Genomic DNA, 12,479 nt, shown 5'->3' with positions numbered 1-12,479 from the left:
CCTGGTTTTGACAGCATCACCAGTGACTAATGCAGCCCGTACTCAAAGACAGCTAGCAGGCCGAGAGCACTGCACATAATCCGAGTCATCCGGACCACAGCCTCTGGAGCTGCCCTCTGAAGCAGCTGGATCGGACAGCTGTTTAAGAAACAGCCCAGCAAACTGGGCTCCCTTCGGCTGAACTTCAGTAGGAGACTAAATTCAGTAAGTGATCCCCCCGAATATGAGTCCTACCTACCTCACAGAGACATCCCAGCACACATCTCACAAGACATATGTTCCTAGGCCAAGTTCGAAGCAGCATGGCTAAACAGCGCTTTCTGTTGCTTGCAAACTTGTGTGTGTGTGTGTGTGTGTGTGTGTGTGTATCTGTCTGTCTGAATGACCATAAAGAAGCACTCATATTTGCTAAATTTCTAGATGGTTTAGTTCTGTGAAAAGGGAGCACTAACAACTGCACGTTCCATTTGACCCTTTCTCAGACCATTCTTAGAATTAGATGGCTATAGTTTATCTTAAGAGTCCAACAGGAAGATTTCCAATGTACACTCTTAAAAAGATTATCATCATCATGGAGACAAAGTCTTACACAGTGGTCCCAGCTGGCCTAGGATATACTCTATAGTCTAGGCTGGCCTCAAACTCACAGCAATCCTACTGTCTCAGCCTTCTGAGCAACATCAGCATTGGGCGCAGTACATTTAGAAGACACCCCAAAGCTGTCACTACTGAAACACAGACAGGAATGGGCAGCAAATGACCAGGGAAGCGAGGAGCCGGGGCTAAGGAGCTTCTGCAGGGCAGGAGTAACCTGAAGGCCAGTGCAGGTGTGTGAAAAGGTAAAGTTGAGACATAGGGTAAGGAATGGCATCATCAAGAACAAGACAGCACTTAGCCTGTGCCGGCAGACGCTGACAAGAACTGGAGAGATGGCCCAAAGGAGACCAAAATGGCAGAGTGAAAGCTGACCCTGGCGACGGCCACCTTCAGTATGGAGTCCCCTTATGCAGACCAACTCTGGAACACAGAGAGAATGTGCCGAGGTAGAAGGAATGTCAGATTTAGAGACAGAGTCTGAGATTCAGTTCTAGTACTAGTTGCAGCTCCAGGCAAGTTACACAACTACTCTTCTGTCAATCTCTGCATCTGTAAAACTAGTTTGCCAATGGGTTTGCCAAACTTAGTTTGTAATAAGTTTGATAATAATTAGAGACGATATGTGCAGCAATTAAATGGAATCCTCAGCTAATGAGGCAGTGGACAGTAACTGACAGTTTATTACTCCTGCACCGTTATATTAACACAGACAGTAGTCTCACAAATGCCGTTTCTGATGGGAACACACCTTACATATATAGTTATCGATGATAACAACAGTAGAAGACTGCAGAGGCAACACTAGACTTAATAAGCGCATCTCTCTCTGGACACATCTGACAGTCAGGTCATGAAAAATTCAAGGTTGCTTATAAGAGAATTTGCAGTTTTCCTCTAAACTCTGATGTTACATTTGTAAGTTGAGTTTTATGCCACACAAACAAATGAAATGACTTAATTATGTCTCTCTCTCCCTCTCACCCCTGCCTTCCTTTATTTATTATCAGCACTGACTGCACCAGCCGGTAATCACATGGTTGAGAGCCATTAGGAAGTGGTCCAAAGGTTCTGGTGGCTACTGTGGGGTAGGAAGTGTCTTGAACATGAGAAATGTTCAAGAGGATGTGTAGCTAGAGTTTTCCGGCCTGGCCCACAGTCAGGACAAATCTCTGTCACTCGCCAGTCCCACAGCCGCTCAGACCCAACCAAGTAAACACACAGAGACTTATATTGCTTACAAACTGTATGGCCATGGCAGGCTTCTTGCTAACTGTTCTTATATCTTAAATTAATCCATTTCTATAAATCTATACCTTGCCACATGGCTCGTGGCTTACCGGTGTCTTCACATGCTGCTTGTCATGGTGGCGGCTAGCAGTGTCTCCCTTCTGCCTTCCCTCTCCTTTCTCCTCTCTGTTAGTCTCGCCTATACTTCCTGCCTGGCCACTGACCAATCAGTGTTTTATTTATTGACCAATCAGAGCATTTGACATACAGACCATCCCACAGCAAGGATGAGCATAAATGGGGTGAGTTACTCCACAGCTGTGGATCCTCACTTTTGAGTCATCTATACCCGTATACTTCTTCATAATTCTCATCCATAAACTATGCGGGATAGAGATGATCATCTCTGGCCTACAAATATGGGCAGTGAAGCTCAGCAATTCCTACAGATCACACCTTGTGAAGAGGCACAATCTGCCTCTGTACTGTGCAGGTGCTCAGCCTCTGCAATTGTTCTGAGTTCTCTTTGTTAGTCCAGCAGGTATGTTTACTCTTCAAACATTTATATTTGATATTCTCACTCTAAAAGCTCAGATTTCTGAGAAATATAGTTTGCCTTTGAATGGCTTTATGTTAATTTGTCCATTCTATAATTATGGAGTATATTTGTGGGAAATTAATCTCCTTAAATTTAGCAGTTTTTCTTATGTGAATTTATTTTGATGTTTCCAATGTTTTAAAGACTTCATGAAGAGATTTTAAACTGAAAATAGACAAAAATGAATTATATTGGTAAACATTTCCTTTCAGAGGCTAGTGAACTCTTTACTTCATTGTCCTTAGAGATAAATTATTACTATAAGATGCTTTTATGAGTGAAATTACTATAGTTTAAGGTCCTATGTGACTTCATTTTTTTTTAAATTGGCACCTTTGTTTCTTAGAAGTTGAAAAATAGTTTAGTTCTATGTGAAATAAATGTACCATATTATTAAAGACCCATGGTATCTGCCATGTGACAGGTCAAAATAGACCAACTATGGAAATCTACAGAGGACAGGCTTTTATCAGCCACGGCGGCATTTCTAGCACAGTGGGCTATTCCATCAATCTTAAAGTCTTCAACGTTTACAGTCAGATTTGCTGGCCTTAGTACTTATAACAATATCTAAACAGGCAGATTTGGAGTTCAGGGTAGTGGTTAGTGGCAGAGAGCTTGCCTAGCATGTGCGGCCCTGGGATAAATTACAGGAGCAAGGGAAAAGGGGAAACAGGAAGTAGCAGGTGTGTTTGTCCTCGTAGTTATCCGTTCATAATGCCCAAGGCTCTGTCAGACTTACAGTCTCTCTCTCTAACGCGCACGCACGCATGCACACACACACACACACACACACACACACACACACACACACACACACTCTCGTTAACTCCCTTTTCACAGGACTCTCATAGCTGGTGTATGCTGGGACGGCACAGTCTGTAAGCAGCACAGGACCCCTGACTAGGCATGGTGGCATGCCTGCAGCCCCAGCATGTGGGAGGCTGAGGAAGGAGGCGAAGGTTCAAGATCGCTGTGGCCACACAGGTGGGACACTGCCTGGGAAAACACGCAACGACAACATCCCTGACTAAAATGACGTCACTTCTCATCTGGTAATGACGCTGTTGTTCATGTAAAAAACCGATTTACCGAGGCGTCATCAGGAGAAACAGGAAGAAACTAAGCCATTCTAGTTAACGGTGTATGTTGTGTTTTACGCGTTGGCTAGTCTATTCTATAACCATAACACTTACCAAGTGGCAAGAATGCAAGACGGTTTCCAGCCATGGAGAGCTCGTTGAGGCTGGGCAGCCGGCAGAGCTGGCGCGGCACACACCACAGCCGATTGCGGTCCACGGTGAGGTACTGCAGAGAAAGGCACAGGTGAAGCCTCTCGGGTAAAGCTAGCAAACGATTGGTAGAAATGTCTAGTGTCTGCAGCTCCTTCAAATCGCCAACCTCTACAACCAAAATCAAAATGAAGACAAATCGCATTCTGATTAACTTAAAAGAGAAAGTAAAACGAGACAATACTGCTACAGTTCAAATAATAAAATCAGTTCGCAGGACTATCTCCACAGATACGGTGTGCAGAATCTGGGGCTAGACTGCAAGCCATCCAGCCCCGGTAAGCATCCTTCTCTGTGCTTGCTCACGAGTGCATGTGTGGAGAAGTCAACACCGGCGTCTTCCTCCATGTCTCCACTTCCTGCGCCTGGTACTTACTGTTTCAGTTATTCTGGCTGGCCAGGGAGCCCCCAGGTTCTACCTTTCCTTAACCCCCTATATCAGTTAGGGTTACAGATGTGCACCACGGTGTTTTGTTTTGTTTTGTTTTTTTTGTTTTCATTTTTTGTTGTTATTTTTTTGTTTTTGTTTTTCAAGACAGGGTTTCTCTATGTAGTTTTGGTGTCTGTCCTGGAACTCCCTCTGTAGACCAGGCTGGCCTTGAACTCACAGAGATCCACCTGCCTCTGCCTCCCGAGTGCTGGGATTAAAGTCATGCGCCACCACCGCCTGGCAGGTATCTGGCTTTTTATGGAGATCTGAATTCAGGTCCTCATGCTTCGATAGCAAGCACATCACTTTCTGAGCCACCTGCCCCGCTAATGCCAGGCTTTCCTAAATGCTGGAAAGTGTTGGCTTGGAGAAAGGGTGGGAGCACAGAGTGGTGAACCTGACCAGAAGTCTGATACTGATGAATCCAAGTTTTTGTTCAGGTAACAAAGGAATTATTACTTCAAGGTAGCTGATACCTTGTATAGCTGATCTTCTACGTAGATAATAGGGGAGAAGAGAGAGAAGGCACCCCGATAAACACAACAGGACTGAACGGAAGATCCCTGCACTTAGAAGCAGGGAGCCTTAGAAGACTGACTTCATCTACCTCTTACTCCATCAGTCCCTCCTCACAGGTATGTACAGTTCTAATCTGCTCCCCTGTGAGGACACCCATGTTCCTGTCAGGTCACTAAGTGCTAAGTGAATACTGGTACATTCTTTACAAGAAACTAAGTTGTTCTTGGAGAGCAATCACCATTTCATGGAAAAATACTTACTCTGTCCAAGACGCCACCCTCTACTCCCCGGCTCCACCTAAGCACTGGGCAGGACAGGTCTACTTCGTCCCTCCATAGACACTTTGTATCAAAGGCTGCCTGACGCCGCCTCACCCTCCTCCTTTCTCACCCCTCTCCAGGCCATTCCTCTTAGCCTCACCCTCCTCCTTTCTCACCCCTCTCCAGGCCATTCCTCTTAGCCTCACCCTCCTCCTTTCTCACCCCTCTCCAGGCCATTCCTCTTAGCCTCACCCTCCTCCTTTCTCACCCCTCTCCAGGCCATTCCTCTTAGGTTAGGATTTACAGCACCACCCTGGGCACACAGCAATTAGCTTAGGATGTGAATGAGCAACACCCCCGCCGTGAGATAATAAAGTCTTATGCCTTCACAGGAGCTCTTCTCCCTGCTCCTGACCAGGACTTAGCCACACTACCACTCTCGGACCACACCTAGCTCAGACCTGCTGGCAATTTCCATCTTGAAGACAGGAAACCACAACATCCAAATGAGGAGCAAATGGTAGAGGCCATACGTGACCTACGAAGCTTAAATATATTTGTTATCTGCACATTTACTGCAAGAATTTTCTGTCTTTGCTATAAAATGCTATAAAATCTTTAAAATTTTTATTATATTTATTACTATTAGAGTATGTACACATACTTGTGCTCAGAAGTCAGAGGGCATTCTGAGAGTTGATTCTCTCTGCCACCATGCAGATTCTGGGCATCCAGTTCCAGTCATCAGGCCTGGCAACAGGAGCATTTACCTTCTGAGCCATCTCCCTGGCCCTAGGAACATTCTTAGGAGCTAATTTTTTTTATACAAAAGTAATGTGGGGTCAAACATATTAACTCCAGTCACTTTTCTAATACTGACAAACTTGTCCTAGGATGTTCATGATTTATTGTTCAATTTCTCCAAAACTGAGTAAAATATTCATTTGTAGACAGGTAGGCATGATCCTGTATCAATGGGAGTTTTGGTCCCTCTGAACTTAATTGATATTCATGGCACTCAAATTCACACATGAGCTCATCTCTTAGCTGTGATGTCGCTGATAAAGTCCATGTTCATATCTATTTCACAAAATAAAGTTGCTACTTATGGGGGTGTAATGATGAGGGAGTTGTGGAACTCGTGTTTTAAAAGTGAATAAAAAAGAAAAATAAAGAAGAAAAACAAACAGAAACAACAGGAAAGAAACGTTTTTGACCTAACTTCCCACAATGACTCTAGGTGTGACTGGACATCTACATGGGCCGAGGGACGAGAGAAAGGTACAGGAGGCAGTAAGTACCCTTGGAGCCTTGGTACTCACAGGAGACAAGGTGTGACAGGAGCTCCGAGCAGGAAAGCCACAGGAAGAGCTCAGACTTCTGGAAAAGTTCCAGGGATGGAGCCTGGAAAGGTCAAAAGGAAAGAGGATATTGCATTCCCAGCAGGGTGTGGGCTGTAATTGGAAGCGTGAGGAAGGGCACAGAAGTAAAAACACTGGACAGTGTGCCCATGCCCAGCAAGTGCCCACACACAGTGAGAAGAGCAGAGGAGAAGGCCAAGGCCGAGGGCCGGCTACAGGCAGGGATGTTGCATGATGACAATGAACATCAAGACGCCCAAACTGTTTAGAGTATGAATGTGAAGTCCTCTTTGGAAGCTCCAAGGAAATGCAGAGAAAGCACCGGAGTGGAGAGAGCCTGGGCTGAGAGGATGAGGATGTGTGTCACTATAAAAGAGGAAGTATCAAGGAATTTCAGGAAAAATCCAGAGACATTTTAAGAAAGGCAAACTTGACTGGATATGGAAAACAACACAATAAGAGAAAGTCGAGGTCAAGTTTAAGCTTCTACTACCCTCTAGAGCAGTGGTTCTCAACCTTCCGAACACTTCGGCTCATCATACATAGAGTTCCTCATGTTGTGTTAACTCCCAACCATAAAATCACTCCATTACTACTTCCTATCTGTAATTTTGCTACTGTTATGAATCATAATGCAAATATGTGATAAGCAGGCTATCTGATATTCGAGCCCTGAGAAGTGCTGCTCTACAGCATTATTCAAGATATGAGGATGCAAACCCAAAAATTTGCTTTCCTAGAAAAGAACATATTAATAGAAATTTATTATTATTATTTGTTTTTTGTTTTTTGAGACAGAGTTTCTCTGTGTAGCTTTGCGCCTTTCCCGGAACTCACTAGGTTGGCCTTGAACTCACAGAGATCTGCCTGCCTCTGCCTCCCGAGTGCTGGGATTAAAGGCGTGCGCCACCACCCGGCTAATAGAAATTATTAAAAATGAACCACGCTGACCTCATTTGACCCCTCAGAAACGAAAGCAGAAGATACACTGTTTTGAATACACATGGTGTATTCTCCAGGTTTGTACACTGTACAACTGAGCAGGTCTCACATTCCAAAGGACTGAATAGTACAAAGTAAGTGCCCTGAGCAAACGAAGTTCAAGGCACAAGAGAAAAACTCCACAGTAGATCAGAAAAGGCAAACCAAAGAACCAGTGCCAGACAGACAATGGGATTTAGATGATCAGAAAGCAAGAGGAAGACAAAAGTGAACAGAACTTCACACACCTGCAGGACAGGAAGAAATTATAAAAACACTTGGTACCCCAATAAGAAGAGAATCGGGAAAGGGGGTCGGAAAAGTTTCAAAATAGTGGTTAAATTTTAATCTAAAGATCCAAGCTGCTCAATAAAGACCAGAAACACAAAGAGATCTACTCCTGCACTCACACATCATGAAAGACTACTGTTAGAAACCATGACTTCTTGCGTTCATGATATCATGACAACTAAAACCATAAAACTTAAAAGCCAACAAGGCAACTGAAATTGTACACTTTAAAAAAAAATCAAAGCGAGGGCCGGAGAGAGGCTCAGAAGGTAACAGCACTCAGTGAGCAAGCCCGGAGACTGGGCCCAGTCTCAGTTCAATCCACACGCACATCTCTGCACTCCCCTGTCCCACCCCCCAATAAAAAATTAAACTTAAAAAAAAAGAAATAAAGGAACAAAAATATTTGAGTTACATGAACTATAAATGGCAAAATGATGGATATGAATATAACCATATAAATAAGTACATTAAATATAAACTGGGCTAAGTGTGGTGGCGCACGCCTTTAATCTCAGCACTTGGGAGGCAGAGGCAGGTGGATCTCCAAGTTTGAGGCCAGCCTGGTCTAAAAAGAAAATTCTAGGATAGCCAAGGCTACACAGAGAAATTCTGTCTTGAAAAACCAAAGACAAAAAGGAAATTGATTAAATAACCCAATCATATGCAAAAGGATATTAGACTGCCTTTTCAAGTAAGAAACACAGGCTAGAGTCAAAGGCACAACTAGGGTTTAGATCCAAGGAGGAAAAAGTACAGCAGACAGACAATAACCATAAGAAACAAGGTTATTTTTCTATCACAAAAACAGACAGGAGGCTATGTGTTACCCTAAGAGACAGAGAATAGTTCATAATCATAAAATAGAAATTCAGGAAGAAACAATAATGACAAGTATATACATACCTAATAAAAGCTCCAAGTGAAGGGATGAAACAACACGAGAAGCAGCATTTCAACACACCACTGTCACTACTGACAGAGCAACAGGACATAAGTATGGCAGGGATACGACTTAAGCTCCACGAAAAGCAAGCCGAGTCTTCTGACACCTTGGAAACTGCACCAGGAAAAAGTTTTGGAGCGCATGATGCATTATCCAGGGTTAACCATATGCTATACCGTTAAATAGGTCTCATAATTAAAGGACTGAAGTCATACAAAGGGTGCACTCTGACCCATGGGATTCAAGTAGGAATACACAGAAGAAAGAAATCTGGGAAACCTCCAAATACCTGAGAATTAAGCAGCATACTTCTAAATAACCAGCAAGTAAAAGAAATTGAAAGGAAAATTAGAAAATGTTTTTGATTAAATGAAAACAATCATGAGCAAATGCCCAGGCTGATGGGATGCCAACAGGGAGGTGGGATGGCAGCTGAGCTCGGTGGTTCCCAGGAAAGCTCCAGACATGCTTCAGAAGCTTCCACCGTGAGAGAGGAGAAAAAGAGCGACCAGGAAACTCAGAGTAAGCGGAGGGAACAATCAAAGCTACAATAATGAAGCAGAAGTCTGCAAAACAGAAACTCAATAGAAACCAAGTCAGTTCTTAAAGCCAGCTGAGTGCCAAACTTTAGGCAGGGAAGCAGCCGGGAGGGCAGGGTGAAGGAGGAGACATGAACTGCTGAAATGGAACCAAGACGGGGCAGACCAACTTCACAGGAATGAGCCATTTCCTTCAGCAGGTGAACAGACACTCTGCTATGTACAGTCCACCACTACTCAGAAAGAGACGGGAACGATGGCACACTGCAGAGCTGAATCTCACGTCACTGAGTCGAGGGGCACACACCACACTATGACGGTTACACATTCCTTTGGGAAAGGCTAAACTCATAGGCCAGACAGCAGAGCAGTGACTGATGGGCAGGCCTGGACAAAGGCTGGCTGGTATACAGGAGTTTAAAGAGGACCTGGGAAGGAGAGGCACTCAAACTCGTACACACAGGACCAGATCCTAGAAGACTGAGTTGTACATTAAAAAAAAAAAAAAAAAAAGAAACTCAGGAGTATCTTAATTTTTTTTTGAAGGCTATACAAATAACACATATAGCTTATTAAAGCAAAATTTAAAAATATATATATACTAATTTTCTGAACATTGTAAGTACAGTAGTTATTCTGAGTATAAATTCACATAATTAGTTTCTTAACTTTTTTTTTCTAATAAAAAATTACTGACTTTTTATCTCTAAAAAAAGTTACTTTTTTTCTAAAAAGCCTTTTCTGATATGTGCTTCTTGTGTGTGTGTATGTATGTATACATACTCACATGTGTGTGGGACATACACAAGGTCAAGCACATGGAGGTCAGAGGTTGGTTACTCTTATTTTGCGACAAGGTCTCTCACTGACTCAGACAGACTGGCTGGCCAATGATGCCCAGAGGCGCAGCTCCTGTCTCTGACGCCCAGCACTGTGGCTACAGATAGATACTGCCACCCTGGCTCTGTTAGGAGAGAGCTGGGGATCTGAATTCAGGCCTCATGCTTACGCAACAAGTCCTTCATCAGGTGAGCCGTCTCCCCGGCTCCACTTTTACCATTCTTGATACTGAAAGTGTTTATAATGAAAGTGATTTATACTAATAAATATTTTGACAACTTGAAAGTTATTTATTGCTACATCACCTTAAAATCAACACAGTACTGTGGACAGATACAACATGCAACTCTGGCGATGCTCACAGACTTCTCCCCTTTCCAGCTGGTCTTCTGACCACACCTCTTTGCCTCTGCTCCACTTCTTCCCTGAAGGTAACCATCACTCTGTAAGCCTCATTTCCTTAACGTCCCTTGAACAATCCTAGCTTCACAACTGCTAGTCACTGTTTACTTTTATGCTAAATACACAATTCCTTAAAATTTCAGCCACTTGTATCTTGAAGATGACTTTGATGCTGCCACACAGTCATTACTGAGACCAAGCATAAAAATAACATCCAGGTACTAATTTCCAAGGAAAACAGTAAAGCCCCCTTTAAACCATCACCCCATGGATGAACACTGACCTAACCTAGAATTTCAACGGAATGGGAAGGAAGCCACCCACTCCAGGCCAACCCGGTGGCCACACAGAGTCAATAACAAGGCTGCTATTTTCAAGTCTGGCTCTTTCCGGAGCCACTAAAAACAGCTCTAACTTAAGTTCTACTGCACCCTGGACTAAGGAGAACACGCAAAGAAATAAAAGCCAACATTTCAACACTAGATTCCTTCTGTACACAACACATCTCCCTCTCATTCACTCACATCTTTTGATGCGGTTTTAAAAGGTTATTTTCTCGGCTACTTACATACAAACAGGTCAAAACTGTAACTGTTATGTATTATCAGCCATGAAACTTTGGGTTATTTACTCAATTATTTCTACCATGAGTTTGCTGTAACGAACAAATATCTGTTTAAAAAAATATAACCCTTACCTCAAGATGTCAATATGTGATTTCATGAAATGGACTATATAAGTAAATTCAATGACACAAGGCAGAGAAAGAAGCATTTCTAATTCCAGTTCATCATACTATAAAGTATTCATTTTATGGTTGATATCTTAGTACACAAACAACTGCCAACACATTGTATGCTTTGTGTCTAACAGAGAAAGGGCTCTTAAGAACCAGGTAGTTTTCAGAAACTGAGGAGTACCTTTCTTGGAAAAACACTGAAACACATCACACACACACACACACACACACACACACACACACACACACACACACACACACACACCCCAACAACTCCTCAGGTATAACTGAAATATCAGTGTACCTTAATGCAAGCTCCAAGGCTTACCAGCATGCATCAACAACTCTGCAGCCTCGGGCCTTGCTTTTGACAACTAGGATCAGGCCCGAGATACATTAAAAGTCATTTTTTAAAAGGTGGGATTTGTGGATCTTGGAGTTTAATCTGCTTCTCTGACACGAGCAAGTCCTTAGTCCTCAATTACTGCACAGTGGCATGTCACTCAAGTAGGACATGCTCTGAGAAATGAACCATTAGCAGCTCTGTCATCTGAATGTCATAAACTGCAAGAACACAGCCTGGATGGTAGCGCCTACTGTACACATGGAAGCCACATGGCAGTCTGTGGCTCCTGGACCACAAACCTACACAATGTTAACTGTACGGAATGCTGCTAGTAACTGGAACACAATGCTAACAGCTACACTGTCACTACGTGATGGGAAATGTTCACTTCATTGTTTCCTGATGAATATGCAGCCCAGCACTTCTGAACTTACTTCATGAAGTACATGGCTGTACTTGTATTTTAAAAATAAAAACCAGTTACTCTGCATATTAAGCAACCTGCCTAGAAATAGCCTGGTTTCTACATGCGGTAGAATCATGCTCACTGAACAGATAGCTAGGGGGCCAAAATACGACTGAAGTAAAGCTAGGGCTGGAAAGATGGCTCAGTGGTAGACACACTTGTCACCAAGCCCTATGTCCTAAGTTTGAGTCCTGGGACCTACATGGAGGAAGGAGTGAATCGAATCCTACAAGTTGTCCTCTGGCCTATACACATGCACTCATACACACAGTAAGTAAATAAGTTAAACATTTTTTAAATCAAGAAAAACACCCCATCTATGAACCAAACTACATATATAAATGCAATAAGGATATTGTTACTTTGTACACTAATTTAAATAAATAAATAAAAAACTCATTTCGTCACTAATTTTATGCCTGTTATCAACAATATCGGAAGAACAAATACTACAAAGAGTATACATATTACTTATTTGTTTAAAGATTTATTTTCAGTATGTTTAATTACGCGTATATGTGTGTGCCCACATAGCTATGTGTCCATGAGTACAGGTGCCCATGGAGTCCAGAGGCATTAGATCCCCAGGTGCTGGAGTTTCTAGTGGTTGTAAGCTGTCTGACATGGGTGTTGAGAACTGAACTT

At 43.0% G+C, this 12,479-nt stretch overlaps 1 protein-coding gene across 3 annotated transcripts in view; it reads right to left on the bottom strand.

The window, feature by feature from the left end:
• Positions 1–12,479, bottom strand: part of Lrrc28 (leucine rich repeat containing 28) — a 134,706-nt gene that overhangs the window by 46,919 nt on the left and 75,308 nt on the right. For 2 of the 3 annotated variants that reach the window (XM_059273088.1, XM_059273089.1), the window contains exon 6: positions 3,619–3,825. The exons of the other annotated variant lie outside the window; for it this stretch is intronic. In XM_059273088.1, the coding sequence (XP_059129071.1) occupies positions 3,619–3,825 (207 nt within the window). The remainder of the gene's footprint in view (positions 1–3,618; positions 3,826–12,479) is intronic. 3 annotated transcript variants of the gene reach the window in all.

Source organism: Peromyscus eremicus, chromosome 1 (assembly GCF_949786415.1).
Source record: "Peromyscus eremicus chromosome 1, PerEre_H2_v1, whole genome shotgun sequence".
Lineage (NCBI taxonomy): Eukaryota > Metazoa > Chordata > Mammalia > Rodentia > Cricetidae > Peromyscus > Peromyscus eremicus.
Note: the sequence above shows the minus strand (reverse complement) of the source record. Positions and strands in the feature narration are given on the sequence as shown.